Source organism: Drosophila virilis, chromosome 5 (assembly GCF_030788295.1).
Source record: "Drosophila virilis strain 15010-1051.87 chromosome 5, Dvir_AGI_RSII-ME, whole genome shotgun sequence".
NCBI lineage: Eukaryota > Metazoa > Arthropoda > Insecta > Diptera > Drosophilidae > Drosophila > Drosophila virilis.
In genome coordinates, this window is record NC_091547.1 from 6914347 (window position 1) to 6936698 (window position 22352).

At 41.5% G+C, this 22352-nt stretch overlaps 3 protein-coding genes across 5 annotated transcripts; 1 reads left to right on the forward strand and 2 right to left on the reverse strand.

Annotated features, from left to right (window-relative positions):
• Positions 1 to 370: 370 nt before the first annotated feature.
• On the reverse strand, positions 371 to 2870 carry pgc (polar granule component). Its single transcript, XM_002050859.4, has 2 exons — positions 2770 to 2870; positions 371 to 969 (listed from the first exon to the last, which is right to left on the reverse strand). Exon 2 carries the CDS (start codon positions 935 to 937, stop codon positions 725 to 727), a length of 213 nt encoding a protein of 70 aa, XP_002050895.1. The 5' UTR covers positions 938 to 969; positions 2770 to 2870; the 3' UTR covers positions 371 to 724.
• Positions 1044 to 2812, forward strand: T3dh (Type III alcohol dehydrogenase). Its single transcript, XM_002050858.4, has 5 exons — positions 1044 to 1168; positions 1224 to 1308; positions 1369 to 1743; positions 1805 to 1946; positions 2006 to 2812. Exons 1-5 carry the CDS (start codon positions 1119 to 1121, stop codon positions 2746 to 2748), a joined length of 1395 nt encoding a protein of 464 aa, XP_002050894.1. The 5' UTR covers positions 1044 to 1118; the 3' UTR covers positions 2749 to 2812.
• Positions 2871 to 3674: 804 nt separating the features above from the next.
• Gp150 (glycoprotein 150) lies at positions 3675 to 21769 on the reverse strand. 3 transcript variants are annotated; one of them, XM_015174681.3, is made up of 8 exons: positions 21633 to 21769; positions 21348 to 21419; positions 7508 to 8099; positions 7312 to 7448; positions 7103 to 7234; positions 6706 to 7036; positions 4969 to 6655; positions 3675 to 4904 (listed from the first exon to the last, which is right to left on the reverse strand). In XM_015174681.3, the coding sequence occupies exons 3-8, from the start codon at positions 8081 to 8083 to the stop codon at positions 4600 to 4602; spliced, it is 3168 nt and encodes a 1055-aa protein (XP_015030167.1). In that variant the 5' UTR covers positions 8084 to 8099; positions 21348 to 21419; positions 21633 to 21769; the 3' UTR covers positions 3675 to 4599. The 3 variants fall into 3 exon arrangements, with proteins under 3 accessions (XP_015030167.1, XP_002050893.1, XP_070066385.1); XM_002050857.4 differs by having other exon boundaries at positions 21653 to 21706; XM_070210284.1 differs by lacking the exons at positions 21348 to 21419; positions 21633 to 21769 and having other exon boundaries at positions 7508 to 8110.
• Positions 21770 to 22352: the final 583 nt, after the last annotated feature.

The window sequence follows — 22352 nt, forward strand, 5'->3', positions numbered from 1 at the left end:
GGGAATATCTATCAACATCGTTTAGTGTAGCTTATGTTTTAAGATCGAGTATTGCGATTTTATAAAATTGAGTTGTAAATCTCGCGTTAAATATGGGCGGACATACACTTAGGTAATTGACATCAACTGCACTTAACAATTGTTTTTCTCATTGCAAGCGAACGAGAATTGTTTCTCGGCGTGGGATCGGTAGCGGTGACATCTATAACTTACAACTGAATCTTTGATAATTATACACATTTAATTGTGTTTGAGCTTTCGTAAAATGTGTATATTTTCTACATATGAGATCGTAGATTTAAATACTGATCACTTGTTGTTATACAAAATTAACACAAACATGCTGTCGAAACGAAATTACATAATAATATTAATAATAATAATAATATAATGTATAATATGAAAGAAATACATATATTGTTACATTGACAGCATTTCTAAGTGCTTGTTAACTTGGTCCATCGCGATCGATTATTATAAATTATCAGAGAGAATTTGAATTAATAATCGCAACACAGGACAACGAATATATTAAAAAATATGAACGACATTTTTTTGATCGGAGCCTATCTCACGTTATTTAAATAAGTTAATATTGACTGTTTTTAAGTAAACGACGATTGTACAAACAATATCTTAAATATCTTAAAGAAAAGCGCATTTGTCAAAAATGCGGCTGACTAAACGAAATGAACATACAAATTATATATATAGGGAGAGATTTTTACATCCACGAGTCCATTTGCGAGCAGCATTGCAGCTTAAGCTTCTCCTGAAATATGTGATCCAGCTCGTTGATCTCCTGTTCCCGCCGCAGCTCCTCACCAATGCGTTGCCACATGCTCTCGAATCCGCAGTCCCACGGGCGGCCACTGAGCTCATTTTCCAGTGTGCTCTCATCAAACGTGAAGGAGTATTCGTGCTCGTAGTCACACATATTTTTTTTGTTGTTTTGAATTTAAATTGGAACTGCAACAAATGAAAAGCACCGTTATAGTTATCGATATACAAATGAGTTCGATTAATTTGAATGCTATCGTCGATCGGAGTGGGCAGCACCGCGGCTGTTATCAATAAGGAGGAGCAGCTGATTAGAAATTAGAAAACAATTGCTGAGAATGTCGCGCAAGAACGTTTTAAATTTGATAAACACAATAGTTTCGAACTCGTAAGTGATATGGAAACTTGAACTAAGCACGCAGCTAATTCGCATATTTTTATAGCTGCAAATGTCCAGCCCATGCGCATAATTATGGATCGGCTGCAGCGGCCACAGCTCAAACGGGCCCCAAAGAGTATGCTTTTGAGGTAAGTTTTGGCGAGGGGCAAAGTCCAGCATAACTTATCATGTTTAATCTCTGTGCGCAGATGTCGGCGTCCACTGTGCGCTTTGGGCCGGGCGTGAGCGCGGAGCTGGGCGCTGATTTGCGCAACTGGGGCGCAAAGAATGTTTGCCTGGTGACAGATAAAAATGTGGCGAAGCTACCCTCCGTTCGCGTTGCCCTGGACTCGCTGGCTCGTCATGGCATTAGCTACCAGGTGTACGATGAGACGCGTGTGGAGCCCACGGACGAGAGCTTTTGGCTGGCTGCCCAATTCGCGCGTCGCCATCAGTTCGATGCGTTTGTGGCCATTGGCGGGGGCTCAGCCATGGACACCGCCAAGGTGGCAAATCTATTCTGTAGTGATCGGGAGGCGGAGCTGCTGGACTACGTCAATGCTCCCATTGGACGAGCCAAAGAGGTTAGCCGTTGATATACATGCTAACGATTCTTCCATTTGATGATCTTTTCAATACTCGCAGATTTCCGTTAAACTGAAGCCACTCATCGCGCTACCCACCACATCCGGCACGGGCTCGGAGACGACGGGAGTGGCAATTTTCGACTATAAGCGTCTGCATGCCAAAACTGGCATCTCAAGCAAACATCTAAAGCCAACCTTGGGTGAGCGTCTGGAGCAGGATTTAAGATTTTCTCCAGCTGACTTTTTGCATCTGTTGCAGCTATTGTCGATCCCTTGCACACGCTGACGCAGCCGGAGCGGGTGATGGCATTCGCTGGGTTCGATGTATTCTGCCATGCCCTGGAGAGCTTTACGGCTGTCGATTACCGTGAGCGTGGTCCAGCGCCAGCTGATCCCAGTCTGCGCCCGACGTATCAGGGCCGAAACCCTATATCAGATGTGTGGGCGCGTTTTGCGCTGGACTCGATACGCACCAACTTTCTCGACGCCATATATCAGCCCGACAACCTAAAGGCCCGCTCGAGCATGCATCTCGCCTCGACCATGGCGGGCGTGGGCTTCGGCAACGCCGGTGTTCACCTCTGTCACGGTCTATCGTATCCCATCTCGGGACATGTGCGCGATTACAAGCCTGCCGGCTATTCCGGTGAGCACGCACTCATTCCACACGGCCTCTCGGTTGTGGTCAGTGCGCCTGCTGTCTTCGAGTTTACCGCGCCCGCTTGCCCAGAGCGGCACTTGGAGGCCGCCCAGCTACTGGGTGCCGATGTGACTGGCGTCAAGGCCGCCGATGCTGGACGCCTTTTGGCAGACACTGTGCGCGGCTACATGCAGCGTGCCGGCATTGAAAATGGCCTTCGAGAGCTTGGCTTCTCCAGCAGCGACATTCCCGCGCTGGTCGACGGTGCCCTGCCCCAGGAGCGCATCACGAAAATGGCGCCACGTGCGCAAACACAAGCGGAACTGGCCCAACTTTTTGAGAACTCGATGCAGGTTTATTAATTATAATTAAATAGCACCTACCTCTCAAAATTTTCACAAGCCAAAACTAACGGATCTTTAAAAATGAAGTTGGCTGCATTGACGAAAGCTTTCGCGATATCGATACATAAAAAAGAACAGTTCGTGAACTGAACTAGTTCATCATGCAATTACACAAGTTACAGGGGAAATTTAAACAAATGACCTTGTAACTTAATATTAATTAACATTTATGAATTATCTATAAACCTAAACTAAACATCAAAAGCCACTTGCAAATGAAGCATCATATGAATATATCTTTGTTATTGAGCATAATTGTTATAGTGTACACTCTTCTAATTGGACATAAAAAATATCCAAATCCTAGCGCGCGAACATTTAAATCTAGTTTTCTTAATGGCTTTCAGTTTCGTTAACACAAATTACAATATACTCAACATTTACAGACAGCAAAATCAGAAAGAAAATAAAAATATTTTAACAAAGCTCAGCATAGGATTTTTTGTTTACTTTTTCGCATTACGCTCGCAATTTTTGTTTACATACAGATCGTATTCGAGAATGTTTTTGTCTTCAATTTAAGAGAAATTCCAGCGAACTTCAAAATAGACATTTGCAGAGGCTGCATATTCGGTAATTGTGGCGAGATGGTCTGTGGATCGCTTTTCATTTTATTTGTAATTACGGTTGAGAAACATTTACTAAGGAATTTAAAAGTAGAACGAACTGTCTTATACCCTGCATTCAAATATTAATTTTGATATATTTTAATTTGTAAATTAGTGTATTTGCATATTTTAATTGATGTAATTTTATATTGAATACAAAGAGAGGATTACCGTGCCCTTTTTTCTTTTATTTGATGTTAAATTAATCAAATCCAATTCATAAATAATTATATTTTATTGTATATTAGTATGTGTTTCTACAATTTAAAGATTAAGTTCATTTTGGTTAAAATAATTTATTGAATTCAGAATATGTTTCAGAGTCGAAAATGTACTTGATTTGATTGATAAAATAATAATAAAAGACTTAACGTAGTAATTAATATGCTTTGCGTCTTTTCTTTTCGTTTCTTTTCTTGTCCAGATTTGATATCAAAGGTTTATTTTAAGGAGTCTGGCAGGTTCAGATCTACAGATACATCTCCAACCATTCCATTATGACTGAGTGTCTGTTTCAAAAATATGAACCTCTCTCTCTCTCTCTCACTCTCTCTTTATTATAATATGAATTTCGGCAAAATGGCACTAAATCTTCAAACTGTTCCAAAAGTATACAAAAAATCATCCGACATCCGATACGTGCATGTGTATGCCAAAAGGATATGAAGAATAATACGAGGAGTCCAATCAGTTTAAAGTCCGTTGCTCCCGAAACGGTTGCTAATTGTTCGCTCGCGTTCTCTGCCCTTTGCCCTTTGCCCTTTGCCATCGGTGGCTGCAACCGAATTAAGTACAACAACAACTATTAGCTAGATCGATAGATCGATAGATAGATAGTATGTATATATATATATATGTATGTGGGGGGGGTTATTTCTCAGTATTTTCTTTCAGTTTTTGCTAATACTTTCTCACGCCTTACGTGGGCGCTCTGTGTTTCTGTCAGTGTTGACAAACGGTTAAACTCGACTTGAGTTGGATTTGAAAGTCGAGTCGTACCGTTTATTTTATGAATTATTATTATTACTGTTTGTTGTTCTTGTATTTTGTATTTCATGACCTTTTGCTTGGAATTTCCACGTGTTTAACTATGAATTAACTTATAAATTAAAAAAACAGCGCAACACACTCGACTACCGCGCTCCGCACTTAAACGAAGTCCCCGGAGCTAACTGCTAACTAACTGCTGTGCGGTTGGGACTTAGACCTGATTGATGGGCGCGTATCGGTGCACCTTTGGTTGTTTTGGCTCGTTGCTAGTCGGTTTCACAATATCCTCGGTGAGTTTCTGGTACACGAAGGAGTTCTTCGATGCCAATATGGCCATACGATAACGTTCGCCGCGCTTGCGCAGAATCATGGCGACCATCTTGGCGAGGCCCAGGAGAATCACCAGCAGGCAGGTGATCACAATAATGGTTGGTATTAAATAGTTGGAGCTGTTGTAGTAAATGCGTCCACGCTCAATGATGATCTCCTCCTCATCGCTGTCAATGCCGAGTTTGTCTATAATAAATATTCAGATATAATTAGAGACAAAAATCGGAAAAGGATAGGAAAAGTTACAAACCTAGCATAAAGGTTTCGTTGGTTTCCTTAGAAATGTCCACCTCCTCAACCTTAAGACCCTGATCCTTGATCATGGGCTTCAGTTCGGTTTCGATGTATTTCTTGAAAGCGTTTTCGGTCTTTGTCTTTTCATTCTGCTTCTTGGACTCCTCATCATCTTCTTCATCGCTGTCGCTGTCATCATCGTACTCGCTGTCCTCGTATGCGAAGTCATTGGTTTCCTTTTCCTCGCCGCCATTGTTCAGGTCTTCCTCAGCGCTGTCGGAGTCCTGATCCTTATCTTTGTCGTCAGAGCTAGCCGAGCCCTTCATTATGTTTTGCATGTTGCTCAGCTTGGTCTTATCCAGCACGCTCTTGTCCATTACGCTGAGCAACTGTTTTTCGTCATCGTCCAGTTTCTTCTCGCTCTCCTCTAAGCGCTTCTCAAGATCCTCTTCCTCATCGGCTGATATATTACTGTGCTTACATACCTCCTGAGCCAGCTGCGCCCAACCGACCTGCGATTCAATTTGAAATACGGAGGCGAGATCCTCCAGATTGGCCAGCACGGGCATTTTCTTGGGCATCATTTGTGTGTGCAACGAGACATAGCTGATAAATTGTTGGAAGTCCTCATCACACTTCAATGGATTGTGGGTGATGTCCAATGAGCGCAGGTTCTTAAAGACCTTAACATCAGAGTCGGAAATCCTCTTAATCAAATTGCCAGACGCATTAAAGGAGCGCAGCGTCTCAAAGAACTTATAGTCGACACCGAACTGCTTGTCGGTAAGCAACGAGGTCAGTTCACAGTCGTTCACGTCCAGAGATCGGAGCTGTCGGAGTGGCATGAAGAGGCGCACAGATAGTTTGGTAATGGGGTTTCCGGCCAGGTTAAGCTTAGTAATCTCGTTGTTTTCAATAAAGAGAAGATCATCCAATTGTGTAATCAGATTGTTGCTCAAGTCTAGGTCGATAAGCTTGGTAAGATTGGCGAACGTTGCATGGGGCAGATTGTTAATGTTGTTCCAGGCCAGCTTCAGTGTGGTCAAGTGCGGCATTGTCGAGAAGGTCTTGTGTCCCAGAGCGCCAACGGCACAGTTAGAAAGATCCAAATAGTAGACGGTGAAGATGCCATTCGAGCTAAGGAAACCGTCAGTTGGCAGCTGACTCAATCGGGGATTGTCATTCAGTCGAATAACGTCCAGCTCGGCGTTCTTGAAGAACAGCATGCTGGAGACCTGGTCCAGTTCGTTCATCGACAAGTCAATGTGGCGCAGGGTTTCCAGTGTAAGGAATGAGTCTGGCTGAATTTTGGTGATGCCATTGCCCTTTAGGTTCAGATTAGTCAAGCCGGGCATTTTGTCGAACATGCTATGATGCACATGAACAATGGAATTGAAGCTCAAGTCCAATTGCTGCAGGTCCTTCACTCCAAAGTGCAAATCGCCAGTGAAAGAATTATATTTCAGATGCAGTATCGACAAAGCTGTGCCATTGAAAACGTTGGCTGGAAGTTCCTTCAGCGAATTGTAGGACAAGTCCAGTTCCTCGATGCTGTCAACTGTCTCGAATACATTCTCCGGTATCTTCTGCAAGTTATTCTGAGCCAAGCTAATGTATACGATGTTGGAGAGCTTCGAAAACGCGCTGGGATTCAACTCTATTAGATTGTTGCGCGAAAGGTCCAGCTCCTCAATGCTGGAAGACTAAAGGAAACATTTTAATATAATCGATTTCTAGAGTATGTACCACATACCTTTATCAGGTAATGAAGACTGGACATAACGCTCAGATCGTTTCCGGAGATGGTCAGCATGCGCAGCTTCTTGTTCTGGGCAAATGTGTCCGGATTAATAATGGCCACCCCAACATCAGTCATATTGACGGCATAAAGCTCATCCAAGCCGTGGAAAGCCTCCGGGTGCATGTATTCGATGGTGCAATTGGCGATCTTGATAGAGGCAACATACTTCAAGCCCAGCTGCAGGAAAAACTTGGCGCCCAGCAAGATTGGGTATTTAGGGCCCACATTAGTAACCACCAAATCGGTGATATCCGAGCCGAACTTTTGCGTGCCAGGGTCCAGTCTAATAAATAGAACAAACGTAGTGTTAATCGACTTCTTCTGGTACTTTTTAAATGGATTTACAAACCTGCTGCAGGTGGCCACCAGGTAGCTGTTGACATTATGCGAACAGGTGCAGTATCTGGGGCATGGCACATTCTCGCTAAAGACGACCTGTTCCTCATCCGTCAGCTTGTCCGTTTCGTCGTCAAAGTCAGACCTAGAAGTTGCCAAAAATGAGTGCAAGTTAATAATTTGAGCAAGGCCAAACAAATTCCATCTATGTATATGACTTACTCATCATCATCATCATCATCGTCGTCGTCATCATCATCATCATCATCATCTTCATCAACCCCAATATCGTCCTGATTTACGGAGTCTGAGTCGCTATCAATTTTATTGCCAGTAGCATCATCCTCACTGATCTTGGCCTGCGAGCGTATTTAATGGGTTAGAGTTTCCACAAACTGAACAAGAGCTTACGACTCACCTTGGAGGAGGTGCTTTCCTCAATGGGATGCAGCTTAGGCGTTGTCGTCTTGCTGGGCTTGGCCTTTTTGGGGCGCACGCTGGTCGTATCCTTGACATCCTCGTCGTCTTGCTCGGACTCGGAACTGTCGTAGTTGTACATATCATAATCGTAATTCTCATCATACTCGTAGTTCTCGTCGGTGCTGTTCTTGCTGCTTGTGGCATTCTCCGGCTTCAGACGGTCCGGCAGCATTTTGTTGAAGCGCGGATCCTCAGCGAGGGCAACACTGTGCTTGGCTGCCTCCACCAGGTCGTTCAATGTCTCATCGCTGACCGGCAGCCTTGAGGCCAAGCTCTCTGACTTCTTTGCCCTTGTTGTTGTCGTATCGACGGGTAGCTCCTTCACCTTGGGCGTGGAAATTTTGATGCCAACCTTTTTAGAATCGAGCTCCTCGTCGGAAAAGATTTCATTACTCAGCGGCTCATCGGGCACTGTCCTGGCGGCCTTGGCTGGCTGCAACTGGATCGAGTGGCTCACATGCAGCACAGCCAGGGAGATGGCCAGCAGCAACACCAGTCTTGACTGGCGACCCATCTTTAATGTTCGCTTACTGAAACGGAACGGAAAACAAAGACTTGGCTATGATGATATCAAACACAATATAATCTGCTTCCTTATGTCAACTTTTAAACCCTTGAGACTTCCCCTGGGTCCACATAAAATACCCATGGAACTGTTCATTTCTACACCGAGAATGCTAACGATATCAAAGCTTATCTTATCTCAGCTCTGCTGCATACAGATAAAAGAAAATAAGTTTATTCAAAAAAAAAAAAAAACAACACGAATAAAATGTACGATATGAATTGCCCTGGCGCACACTCACTTGGAGCGTGGAAGAGACCTCCACATAGGAGAGGTTTGTCCTGACTGAATGACTGACTGTGCGGTTGATTTTTTACCGAGTGTCTGACTGAATGAATCAGGCATGCGGAAATTCGCAACATAAATATCTTCTGTGTCACAGAAATGCACGCTAGAAAGCGGAGCTTTTTAAAATTCCACTCGAAACAGTGGAAGATTAGCGGAAGATACTTATTTGACATTTTTTGCTTACCAACCAATCAGCTTGAAATCTATCTTCAAAGATCTTTGGAAAACAACCCATCCAACCATCCCTTCTGTCTGAGAATCAAAGGTTTTATGAGCTTAGTTTCGAGCTCAAACTCGTTATATTATGTTTAATTCAGTATCCGGCTATTGGAAGGCTGCTGACGTGCTTGGATTTTCGTGAAAGACAACGCTAAAGGTGGTACTTGGTAAGTATTCTGTTGATACACTCAATTAGCGCGTCTCGATGCGAGCAGTTGATGTCATTATATCAAATGCGAATGCTAAACTCATTGGCACATACGCTTTGGCTCGATCCTGGGACGACAATAGAGCGCGGGGGAGGGCGATGGGGCAGTTGTGCTCAAAGCGATATCTGTTTTACGGAACTGTTTGCTTATCAGTTACGTGCTGTTGATAAACAAGGCAATGAATCTCTCGATATTTTCGATTTGTTAGTCAGAATTTGGCAAAAATTTAACAAATTTCTGATTTGGCAAACAATTACTTTCCTTTTGCGCTGGCAAGCCCGGTACTTTCCGCTCTGACTCGCTGAAATATCGCTTGCCAATGCAAATGTACATATATTATTTTAAGCAATACCGGGGACTTTAGCTGTACGACAGCATTTGGAACAGGTATTGGAAAATCCATAAAGTCGCTTAAAAATATGTGAATTTAGTTTCATTTAAGTAAATACCATATACAAACAATTTGCTGCAATATGTAATTGAAGCTGAATGTAGATCAAGAGAATTGTTTGTCGAGTAGTCACCTCTAAAAGCATAACTGGTTTTGTTTGTATTTCCTGTTTTTTCCAATAATAGTGCACTTTATTTAAGACTTAATCAGAAGTGATAAGTTATCTACATTCAAGTGCTGTCAAAGGGCAACAGCATATGCATTATGGATTGCCAGTTTTCGAGACGTGAGTTTACACTAAAACAAATGAGTTCTCTATATCGTAAAATAGTATCCATTAAATAAACTCAAATATTCTTTTAGAGAACAAACTTTTCTTTGCGTGCAATGTCTATTGAGCAACGCGTCTAGCCTCTCATGTGGCAAAAGGCGCCTGGCAAGGCAGACCACAGCCATAAACATATGAATAAATATGCATAAATATTGTGCCAAGTGACATTTGTACATGTTTGTATATAAGCCCAGCCAAGTGGAGATCGTGTTTTGTGCGGCGAGCAATCCGAGCCCAAATCCCAATGGACTCGGCTCGACTTGCATTGGTTTTTTTCGACCAAACCAAATAAATATCCGTATATAAACCGAAGTCAGGCAATGTGGTAAACAAAAAGCGCTTAAGTTCAATTTGTTGTTCAGTAGGGCAGATACAGATACACACACACATAGCTAGAACTTTTTCGCAAATGCAAATGCGCAGTTAAATTATTTGCGGCGCCAATGGCAAGAGCGAAAAAAAAATGGCATTTATCTATAATGAATGACCATATCGAGTGGCTATACTATATGGATACCCACACGGCATGTAAGTCGTTTAATTAGACGTCACACACACACACACACAGCTCACCGTGCCAGTAGATGTTGAGATACTTATCGGTTGTATCCATGAAATCGCTTTTGTCTGCCACAATTTGCGTGGGTGTCAACTCGACTGCGACTGCTTGCAACGCCCGAACGGCTGCGACTTTCAGCGGCAACACACATACATAAACAAATGCGTGTGTGCAGTCACAGATACAGTTACAGTTGCAGATAAAGACACAGATGTAGATACAGATACAGATGCAGATACAGATACATATGCATAAGCCAAGCTGGCCAGGCCGAGCTGCTGGCTCAGTTTCCCCGAGGGAAAATTCAGCTCTGTGCACAGGCATGGCAGTAAACGTGTTTAGGTCTAAGGCGGGCGGGCCTATTGCCTATTGCCAGCTTTTCGTCGAGTCACGAAGACCGCTTTGAACTCCATTCGGCTGTGCCAGCAACTGCGTCTGCGCCTGCGTCCGCGTCCGCGTCCATTTAGCTGGGCTGGGTTTCAATGGAGGAGTTGCCGTTTGTTGGCGATCTGAGGCGCCGTACACGTCGACACGATACCATAATTAATTCCATTTGCTATTGCATTGAAGCTGAAGTTTGTGTGTGTTCAAGTTTAGAAAATATGTTAAAACCGGTACGGGCACTGGCCATACTTGTACGTGTATGCAAATCAGCTACGAGTCGGAAATCATGAGTCAACCAATTCATCATCATATGTTTTTCTGTATATCGATTAAACTAAATTGTATCTGGATACATCTGCGCCAACTGTCAACCTTATACTAGCTTCATTCAAGCTCCGCCATTATCTGTCTCAGAAAGTTCTCTACAATTGTTTTTTTTTTTTTTTTTTTTTTTGCCTCCCTGTTTACTTTCGACGTACGTCGCATTTGTTGACTTTCGCATTATATGGATGGATGATATGCATAAATAGCACCGAGTGGATTTTTGTGTTGTGCATATAATTAAGTTGGGGCTGATATACATTCCTAACTTCAAGCCGGTTAATATTTATTTAATAGGCAAACACACCTCAGGGACGGAAGTCAACAGCTTACGTAAAACAATACACAGTTAACCAAACAAGGTTTTAATTTTAACTTTCTTTCTATTCAAGAATTAAGATATATAGATATGGATCGTAGTGCTGTTTAAAAAATACCCAACTTGTATTTCCTGAATAGAACATTTTTCGCATTAAGTAAATGATTATTGTTCATAAACAATTTGGTATTCCACACGAGTATGGCTTATAAACAAGCTTACATGAACATTCCTATGGAAACAACACGTACTTTTCTAGCTTGAAAGTCGCTCGAATACCTTAAAAGGTTATCCCAGTTCCAATATAACATTACATATCTATTTTCACCATAAATCGCAAACAATTAGACCCAAATAGACCAATTATTTTTGGTATCTATTCACTTTTTTATGCGATTCTTGAGCCCTGCAAATATCATAGAGAATGGACTATAAATTTCATGTATTTCCTATACATAAAAGCCAAGCGAAGAAGAAGCTCAGCAGCTGTGTTCTTGTATGACCTAGTTTAGTTGGGGACCAAAACATAGCTTCAACTATTTAAATGATATTTGTGTAAAGCTCGAACCCGGAAACCATGGATCACAGTTACGATTTAAGAGATGGCCAAAAGTATCGTATGTCAAAAAGTTGTTGACAAAACTGCGTTTTGTTGTTAAAGAAAAAGAATCAAATGTGCATTTCGATGGGTTCGAATTTAGTTATTTATTTATTATCGAGCCAGCTTGGGGTTTGTCAACACGAGCGCGGTCGGACGATCGGTTTGACCGATAGACTTTTCCCATGTGGCTGCGGCTCCGGCTGGCACACCCGCATACGTCTGGCCCCCTCAAGAGCAACAGCCACAGTTTCATGTTACAAACAACGCCGGAGACAATAACAAAATGTCATCTGGCGGCGACTGCATGTGGAGCAGCACCAGCTGGTGTCTGCCCCATGAAAGTTATCAAAGTCATTTTGGGCGCAGTCGATTCGAAATTGGGTGTGCCATGCTATGATAAATAGTATATATTTACAACAACAACAATGTAATAGCAACTCTCTACGAGAGATCGGCAATCGGCAATCGGCGATCTGCGCATGCGTCACAAGGTCTCTCGACGAGTCGCGGCGACACCATTGACCGTTTAGTGAGGGTAGCTTAGGTAGTTTCGCCTTGACAGTGGCTTAAGATTTCAAATTATCAACCCAAAAATTCAATCGAAACACACACACACACACGCACACACTCAGACAATGTGTGTGCGTGGGTGCTTTGTGTGTAGACTCGATTGAGTTGTCTCGTTAAAAATAGCCAGGGTATTCAAAGTATTCGCTTTTGAACAGGAAGTGAAATGAGAGCCCAGTCACCTTCTGAGCATGTGTTCGTGTATTTTGTGTACCCGGTGAACAGCAGGTAGACGCAAAGGACAATCTGTTGTTCCTTTGGAAGAGAACAAAATGAAAGAAACAAAAAAAAAACTGCAGCGGAAGTAATTCCGCAATGTTGTCAATGTAATGCGTATTATGTCAGGCAAAATAAGTAATATGCAATCTTTCTAAGTTAAATCTTAATTGAAAATCTGTCCATTAAATAAGACGAAATGAGTGTGTTTTGCTGTTTTTACGTTTCAGCGTCTTGATTACAGGTTTTTGGCGCACCTTGATCACGACCTAATCCCGTTTATTGACACTTCATTAACAGCCCCTGACAGCGTGATATGTTTCATAATTTGTTATTAAGCTGCCAGAATAAAAGCAAAAGCCACAACAAATCCAGCTCTACATATAGAAAATCTCTATCATTTGTAGCTGCAATTACAATTGGATATATCGGAAGCACCAAGCCTTAACGACTTTTAAATATTAACGGGTTACGAACCGGCTCCGTTTCTATTGCTCATCATGACCGAACCAGAACGTGAACCCAAACTGAAACACTTTAAACATATATTAAATAACTATTGAGATTTCTCAATGAACTCCAAAGCATTAATAGCTTGTGCCCCAAACATTGGAATTACCATATTTGGCAGCTGCTAATTGCGCGTAGAGCTCAAATATAGCCCACAATTTCTGTATGAAAATATATAAGACTTGCCATATTTTCAGTTGAATGGGCAATTATAAATAAGATAAATACAATTGATCTTTTATATAAACCCAGATACATAAAGGCCTGGCTCACGAACCGAACCTCAAGACAATGAGTTCTTTAGAACCCTGAACCGAACCAGCGACATTTTTGGGCTTGCAGCCCTGATGCATGTATGTATACAGATAATTCCAACTACTCGCCATAATTTCTGCGACGTTAAGTTTTGTGCTAAAAATGTTTTATATGAGAGTTGCAGAAGCGTAAGACGACAACAAGCTCGTACAATGGAAAAATTGCTCAAGGCGTGCACATAAAAAATGCCGACATTTGACCACACACATGAGCACACACACACACACACACACACACACACACACATACACATACACAACCAAAGACACACACAAAGTACACACAAAAAAGATAAAAAGAAGGGGGGAAACTGTTGAGCAGCCGCCGCCGCAGCAAAAAAGCGGCTTAAAGAGATGGTCAGACTGGTTTTCGGCTGGAAATTGCGACTCGGGGCAGCAGAGCTGACCGCAGTAGCCCGAAGTCAACTCTCGAGCAGCTGCTGTCGAAGCCAAAAACGTCACAGACCTTCCAAGCCAGCGTCAAAGTCCGAGCTCGAGTCCGAGTTCGAGTCGGAGTCCGAGTCCGAGTCCGAGTCAAGCTGTTAGCCAGACAGACCCAGAACAGGCCCGACAGATGATATTTCAAGTTATTCGAATTCTTGCTAAAAACAATTTCAATTTACTTTGCAAATAGCGCACCGCCGAAAAAGGCATATTTCAGTCACAGTTAAAGCGAAACTACACTGCCCAACAGTAAGTCATCTACCCCGCGATGGAGACATTACTGCCGGCTGCCACTGTGCTCCATGATGCTCATGATTAGCAGTCATGTGCTGAATTTAAAAAGTGCCATAAAAAGCTGTTTCGAAATCGGATTTCTTTGATTTCGTTCACACCGCAATGTGCTAAGCAAAGCTAATAAAAAAGAATAAGAATATTAATTTAATATAATATATATTATTTGATAATAATAACACGTGCTTGCCGCCAACTAAAATAGACTCTTGACAGGAACTGGATATTTCTGTTTATCTGATAAATATAATATATAGAAGTATCTATAGTCACACTTTGCCTACCAAAGTATCTGTTTTCTATTGTTCGAGCATTTTTTTTTTTTAATTTAAAAAACTCGAAAAAGTATTTAATTATAAAAATCTATTTTATATTTTATGTAACGAGCAGCACGAGAAAATTCGAATAGCTTGGAATTCCATTTATTTAACAATTTATATTTGCTTTCATTATTATTTTTTATTTAACTACGTTCTGAGAACATTAAGAAATGCAATTAATTGCGCAATCTGTTGCATACAATATTTATAATAATCAAAAAACTACGTGAATTCTTTAATATTTAATTCGAAAACATTCGTGGCTACAAGAAACGCGAAAGCTTTAGGTTATTGCGTGGTTAATCGATTTGGCAGTGCTTCAATAATAAATTCTGGCCCTTAATTTGGGTCAACCAAATTGTATTTATGCCCCGCTTTTTTTTTTCTTTTTTGGTTCCTGAGAAAGTGGGGTCAAAATGTGTGGGTTAAAATCAAGTTATGCTCGCAAGTCGTGAATTTTCGAAATTTATGCATTTAATCAGGATTAAAAGTTGCCCCTGCATGGTTGCTTAAGCTTGAAGCGTGAACTTCACAGAGAGATTGCATATTTGCTGACAAAGCAGTCTGCGTAGATATCAACGAGAGCACTTTGTCAAGCATAGAAATATATGTATGTATGATTATATGTATGTATGTATGTATGTATGTAGGTATGTACATCACGGGCAGCTGTCAACGGAGGGGGCTTTGCTTATCGTTGAATGATCCCGCACTGAAAGTCCCTGGCCTGGTAGACAATACTTTATGGTAGACGACGGCACATGTGATTAATCGAGCTTAAAATTTCAATTGCCCAGCATTTTCTGCTACAACATTTTGTGCTGATAAAATGTTATCTGAGTTGAGAAAGGGTTGGAGCTAACTGCCGAGCTGCCGAGCTGCCCGCCGGCCATTGGTCAGCTCAGGTATATACCATATTTCTTGTTTCTTATATCAATTGCTGCTTGTATTTATCAGGAAAGTTATTACAATATTGTTAAGTGATTTTTGTAAGATATTTCGAAAGCTTAATGCACAATTTATGCTCTGTTTCCTTGCCCTGGGCCTTAATTGATGCCAAGACAAGTCTCTCATTACGGAGGCATATGCATATTTGCCATATTAAGCGGGCACATGATTGTGCTTTGTTTTAATTTTAACCATATGCATATATATATATATAGTAATACATGCACCGATTATTGGCAGGAAACGGCGCATAAATTAAGTTACTAAAAACCCAAAACCGGCTGCCAGTTCCTTAACCGCGTACGGTTCATTAGCGTGTACTTGAAAAAACTTGGCATTCAGTAGAGCTGACCCTAGTCCAGACTGGCTCATGCGACATTAGGGGCAAAAATAGTTTTTATTGTGCGCTGAAAAAAAGAAAGAAAAAAAAACAGATTTTTCCACACCCAAGTGTGACTTTTGGGCCGAGCTTTGACGATAATGTGACACATATTCAACTTTGCACCCAAACCCAGACCCAGATCCAGGCGCAGTACTCGGTTTTCCCATGCCTATGAAAATGAAGCGATTATTGTGTTGCCTTTGTTTGGGGCCTTTGCGAAAACAAAGCTAATTTTTGCTAGATATGTGGACAGACAGACTCGAGTGGTGCCTGTCAGCACGTAGTTGCTGTAAGATTGCAGGGGCTTTGCCGGAGTTGAGTTCATGAGACTGTCAACGTGCTAATACTCGCGCGCAATGCACTCAATATATTTATGAGTATTGACGTCGCAAATATTAAAATGTTATACCAATTGACTAGCATTAACTTTTTGCCTGTCAAATTGCAGCCATTATCAGCGTGCGGTCTTGAAATTCAAATGCCATACTCCGGTGCGGGAGTACGTGGACCTCGCCCTTACCTCGAGGCTTGCCATATTAGCATTGGCATGCTGTGAAGTTGAATGCCGAACAAGTCGAAACTGAAATTCGTCGATCTCTGAATTAATTAAGTGCAGCAGAAATGGAATCTGAAATGTCATTTCTGTAGCTGCAAGCGCAGGCGTGCGCCATAGCCCAGCCAGAGAACCACAATCAGAGTCGAAGCCATGCTTAAAGCCAACACTGTCGCTGGCCACGTCCACATTCCTCGCACCAACCGCACGTAGCTGTTGCCGGTATCCAAAGCGGACAAATCGACAGACGTCTAGCGGTGCACGTAACCACACAAATATACACACTGCCCCGCCCCGCCCTGCCGCCTTCAACACTGACTCATTTAGGGGCCCACAACGGCAAGTCTCTGCGTCTGGATCTGAGTTCGGCAAATCAAAATCGTTGCATTTCATTAGCCATCCAGCAATCCAGACCAGCCCAGACCAGCCCAGCCCAGCCCAGACCAGCCCAGACCAGACCAGGCCAGACCAGGCCAGACCAAGCCATATGCCAGGCCGTTTAACAGACGCCTCTGTTTTGGCCGCAAGAGCAGACCTGGCTGTGTTTGGCTTAATACGTAATTTATGATTGCGACTAATGTGTGTAAATAAAATATATTAGCTTATGCATTTGTCATGATCTCGACTGTGAAAGTATTTACATAAATACCTATGCGATGTGACATGTCAATTTGAAAGAGAACAAAAAATGTGTTTTATTTAAATATATGCAAATCGCCTAAAGCAGATCAGCGGCATCTGATCAGACAATTCCAAGCAACCTATATTTTGTTAAAGAGAAATTAAATGAACTTAGGATTTATATCAGATAGAGTTTGTTCAAGCAGCATAGTCAAGTTCAAAATATGTTGAAAAGAATTCCATATAATTGAATTTAATATAATAGAATAGAATATATGTGAGCGAAGTAGGGCTCGTTACCTTGATACCATATCTATGTCAGCTATATGATATAGAATCTAGCCAGAGTTTCCTGATGTCAACTCTAAGGCTTTGAGACTTTATGGGCATGGTGAAATCTCTTTATTATAAGCATATAGCTTATGGAGTTACGCACACTTTTTGCAACAGAATTAAAATACCCTCTACAAGTGCATACAAAGAGGGTGTTCCAGCCAAGAAATTTGTATGTATTTGCCCAACGCAAATGGTTGGCCAGTGAAAGTTAAGATCCGCTGCAATAGAAATTCAATTATGGCGACACAGCAATGCACCTCCAAGTATGTTAACAAATGCCTCGGCACGTTGCCTCGGAGTTTGTCACTTGCCTTGATCTGATCCGAGGGCAGCGAGGTGGAGATTGGCATGAGTCCAAGTGTGGGCCATGTGCATGTGTATAAAAGGCTGAGACCGTTGCAGAAACTGATTAACTAATTATTTGCCATCGATTAATCTCGCAGTCAGGCTTGATTGATTCAACTCAGGGTTAAGGTAAATGTCACAGTACTCTCCGAGTCTGAGTCACGCTTAATTAAACAAAGAACATATACGCCTAAACATACCCTATACCTTGGCCACATTCATGTACATATTGTATCTTGTATCGGGAAAGTGCATTTGGCTCTGACTTACTCCACGCTCTGTTTGGAACTGGCAGCGATCCGGTTGGCTTTGGGCATATTGGCCATATGACATCATTTGCCAAATACTCGAAAATCACTTAAAATAATAATAATTCGTTATTTAAAGAATCGCAATTTTGGCATGACAGTCATGCGCCGATTCTCTAACTAGGCAACAGCAATAAACAAATTAGCGAACTAGACGCACTTGGCTGCCGCTCGACTATGATATACCCTATAAAAACATATTACTGAAGTTATACGATATAAATAAATCCAAGCTTATTTATAATACACACATTCATTTTGTATAGGTCCAAGTCTTATATGCTCGATTTTTAGGTGCTCAATTTGCATATATTCGTTTTAGCGAATTGTCGTGATCTGTTTACGAATATTTTCATATATATGTTTAGGTTCTCCAGATAAGACATTTTAAAGCTCATTAAAAAAAGGCAAGTATGTTAATTTAATGGCCGCAAAGATGTGACAAGCTGGCAGTAACTGGTCGCTACAGGGTGTATATATAGATATATTTAGATATATATATAGGTGTATATAGGTGTAGTTGGCATTACGCATACGCCGCATGTGCCGACACTTAAGTTTCTGTTTTTTGAATGCGAATACAACTAACCGAGTTTGCCCACACACAAGCTGCGCCAGTTGCCAGTTGCCAGTTGCCAGTCGGCAATTGTTATTGTTGTTACTGCCAGCTCGTTGAACAACATTTAATTTAGCCAAATGTTTGTCTGGCACTTTGACGAATTCGTTAAGCTGCTCATAAAGTTTAAGCCCAGAGTGTGCTCACAGATTTGCCCTCCTCCCAAGCGGAGTTCAACTAGCCAAGCCAGCAACAATGTTTGCAGCCAGCTTCTTTATGAGCTGTTGGGCCCAGAGCACACACCCGGGCATCTAGAGATCGAAGGAGCTGCCGTTTCGAGCTGGCAGCCCCGAGCCGAGTGCTCTGACCTCAATTAGCCCGCCACACGAAACGCCGTCGGAGCTGCTGTCAGTTGTACTCTATTCGTTTATGTTAGCACTATCTTTCTTCTTTTTTTTTATCTGTGGGCCGGCTTATGGAACATATCGCGATAAGATAATGTCGCCACTGGGCCTGGCGACACATAGCCACATGATGGAAAGGTCTCAGTACTGATGCAGCTTGACACGAAAAAGCAAGTTTTAGAGTGGTCTACTCAAGAGTGCTCGACTATGAGATACCCTGGGTAAAAGCTTTTCTAATTCAGTCTCGTTATTTATAGATATTATGGGCATGGGAAAAGATGTCAAATAAAGTATAATAAACTGTTTCTATGCATACTTGAGGAGAATATATATTTCAAGTTTCTAGCTCTTGTTGTTTCCGAGATCGATGAGTTCATACTGAACTACAGACGCATGGACGTACAGTTGGACATGGCTAAAGCGACTCAGAGAAGCGGTTTCCTTCTGTGAGCCAAATACATTTCTAGAAACTTTTAAACGATTTTTAAATTGTCATTCAACAATTGGCTAATGTGTGGGGGAATCATTTTTGGCAACCTCTCGAACTGGCGCCTTTAGCGAGGACTTGCTGTTCCCAGCTAATTGAATTGTGTGCGAATCAATTTGCATACAAAACACTCGTTTTTTTTTTCATGGAATTGCAACACACCTAGTTTTCAGTCAATGTTTGCCTACCTAACGTAATCATGTCGCACCTCCCAAGTGCCCAAACGGGGTATTTATGTATGTGTATGTACAGGCACATAAATTCATATCTCTTAACGTTATATATTACCCATTAGTTTACGAGCATGTACAAAAGTAATATGTGCTTGTGTTCGTTTATTATATTTCACTCAGCCACGAAATTGATAAGAAATTCTAGACGTGAATCAAAATGTATATTTGAAAAGAAGAAAATAAAAACAAATAATAATAATAATAAACACTTGTTTGAAAACTTGTTTGGAATTATTGATGTACATAGCTCGTGATTTTGTGATTGGTGTCGCCACAGCGCTTAGCCGGGTAATATTTTCGATAGCCAACCATTCAGCCCAACTGAATTTATTCACATTCCTTTTATTGCCGTGCATTCCCGCACAACATCGAAGAAAGCTCCAGCACCAGCTGTCTCCGATAAGTTCGCACCTATAAGATAGATAGCATTCCGCGGTTGATAATGTCACAGCTGCAGCTGCCGTTTCCCGGTGAATGTCAGCGAAATGCTAAAACCTATCTCGAATTGGGTTCAGGGCGTCTCGGGTCTCGGGTCTTACGATTTTACTAGACTTAACATCGCTGCTGCCTCGGCTTGCAACGAGTTGAGTTTTATATGAAGGTGACTTCTTTTCGAATGCATTACCGGTTTTTTTCCCGCTCCCGCACCCGCTCGCTGCACCCCTTTTCCAAACAAACGCCAGTACACTGAAGGAAAAGAGTAATGGAATATGCATGCACACACACAGACAACCACATACACAGGTGTAATCTACCTTTACATACCCTAGGAGCGGCTAAAACAGCTTTGACATAAAGCAGAAAATAACTAAGAAAACTTTCATTATTATATAAAGTGTTTTTTTTGTACAGCCCTTCGCTTAATATTATTTAGTATTAATATCATGTTAATTTATATTTTTTTCTAGTAGTTTTTTGACAATATTAAAACCTATTTTTTTTGTTAAGTGTATAACGACTTCGTATACTTGCGAAAACCTTTTCATTTCTCTTGCTATTCGGCACATTTGTTGTTTGGAAAATAATGCCCGTTTTTTTGTCTGTGGACTGTAAATGTTTGTCTGTCCACATGTATGTCCACTACGGTGTCATATATATATTGTGAGTGTGTGCAAGTAAGTGCATATCTTTGCGGTTACAGTTGGGCTGTCTTTTTTTGTCTGTCTGTGTCTGATAAAGCTGCCAAATTGCCGGAGGGAGAACTGGGCCAGTGCTGGCTCAGTAGTAAAACGGCAAATGTTTAGATAATGCCGACTTAAGTTGAAAATTTATATGTCATTAATACATACACAGTACACACACACACACACACACACGCACACACTGCTGCAGCTGCTGACTCTGTGTGCGTGTGTGTGTGTTTTGGTATGTTTTAGATATGGCACTGCACAGCCAAAGGCAACAGCGGGCAGGTAATGAAGCCACAGGTAGGTAGACGACAAGCAACTCCACACACATACTCTCGCATGCACACAGTCACACAGACACACACACAAGCAAGCGCATGTACAAGCAAGAGCGACTCGTACTTGGCAAGCACGTGCGGTAGAGCGAGTAAACTCTTGTTGTCTGATCTCTGATCGCTTGTTGTTGCTTTCGCACTCGTGTTCCGTTTGCCTACTCGCAAATGACGAAATCTCATCCCTCATTTCCATTCAAATTCAATGTCTATGGCTCTGGCTCTGGCTTAAACTGCACTTGAGCTGCCACCAAATTTTGCATCTGAGGAAATTTGCATATTTAGAGCTACACTTACCGTGTTTTTGGGGGCTGCGTTAAATACGTTGCTCTCGAATGAAGCGAAGTAATCCAAATTGTAATATGATCGCTAAAATAAACACACAAACGTTATCCAAAACGAAACAAATCACAAAAACTTAATCTGAAGGTTTTGTCTACCACTGCAGTTGTTATTTCGTGTATTTTTTTTTATAAAATTTATATTTTGTCACGTTTTTGAAAATCAGTTTAGCATGTGGTTAATTGAAACTATACATTGGCTTTTTATTAGTTAAGTGAAGCCGTTGGCTCCCTATGTTACCGATATATCGTGTGCGGTACCGATTCTCTCGTAACGAATGCGTTTTAACACCTGTTGAAGTTCAAACTCGACTGATCGTTGGGCCGTTGAAGTTCAATATTCAACAGATACAAAAGTATCTGCTGTTATCGCTCTGTGCTGTTATGCCACTGTAAAATGTGTTGATGACACTTCAAGCTATCGATATTTGAATTATGCCTAATCATTTACGCCATCTTGTGGCCATTCTTTAGGCCATTGAATTGCTCACAGCTCACAGCGCCATCTTGTTAATATTTTGTTAAAATGCTAAATGTATTGCATACTTTTCTCTCTTGGACCTTTCTGGAATGTATAGATAGTTTTTATTTGCAGCTTACAAAAGTATGCAAGAATATTACCATTAAAATTAACATTACTTTAAATTCGTATTCTCGATAGATGACTCCCTCGGGCCAGCGATCGAGTTAACAGTTTAGGCGATCCAGCCAAACAGCATTTCCAAGTTCGGTTCCGGTTCCGATAGTCAGCGAAATAATGTATCGATTTTCGGAATGTTACCTATGCCACAGCCTAAAAAAATACAAATCTATTGTACGCTGTGAAAGTAAAACTTTCTGTATACTAGTTCAACATAAATAATAAATTATATTTTATGTGTAGTTCACTTTCCATTTGTAATCATTCATGCAGAAAATTTAAAAATTACATATTACAGTGTGAGCGAAATCAATGTTGTCC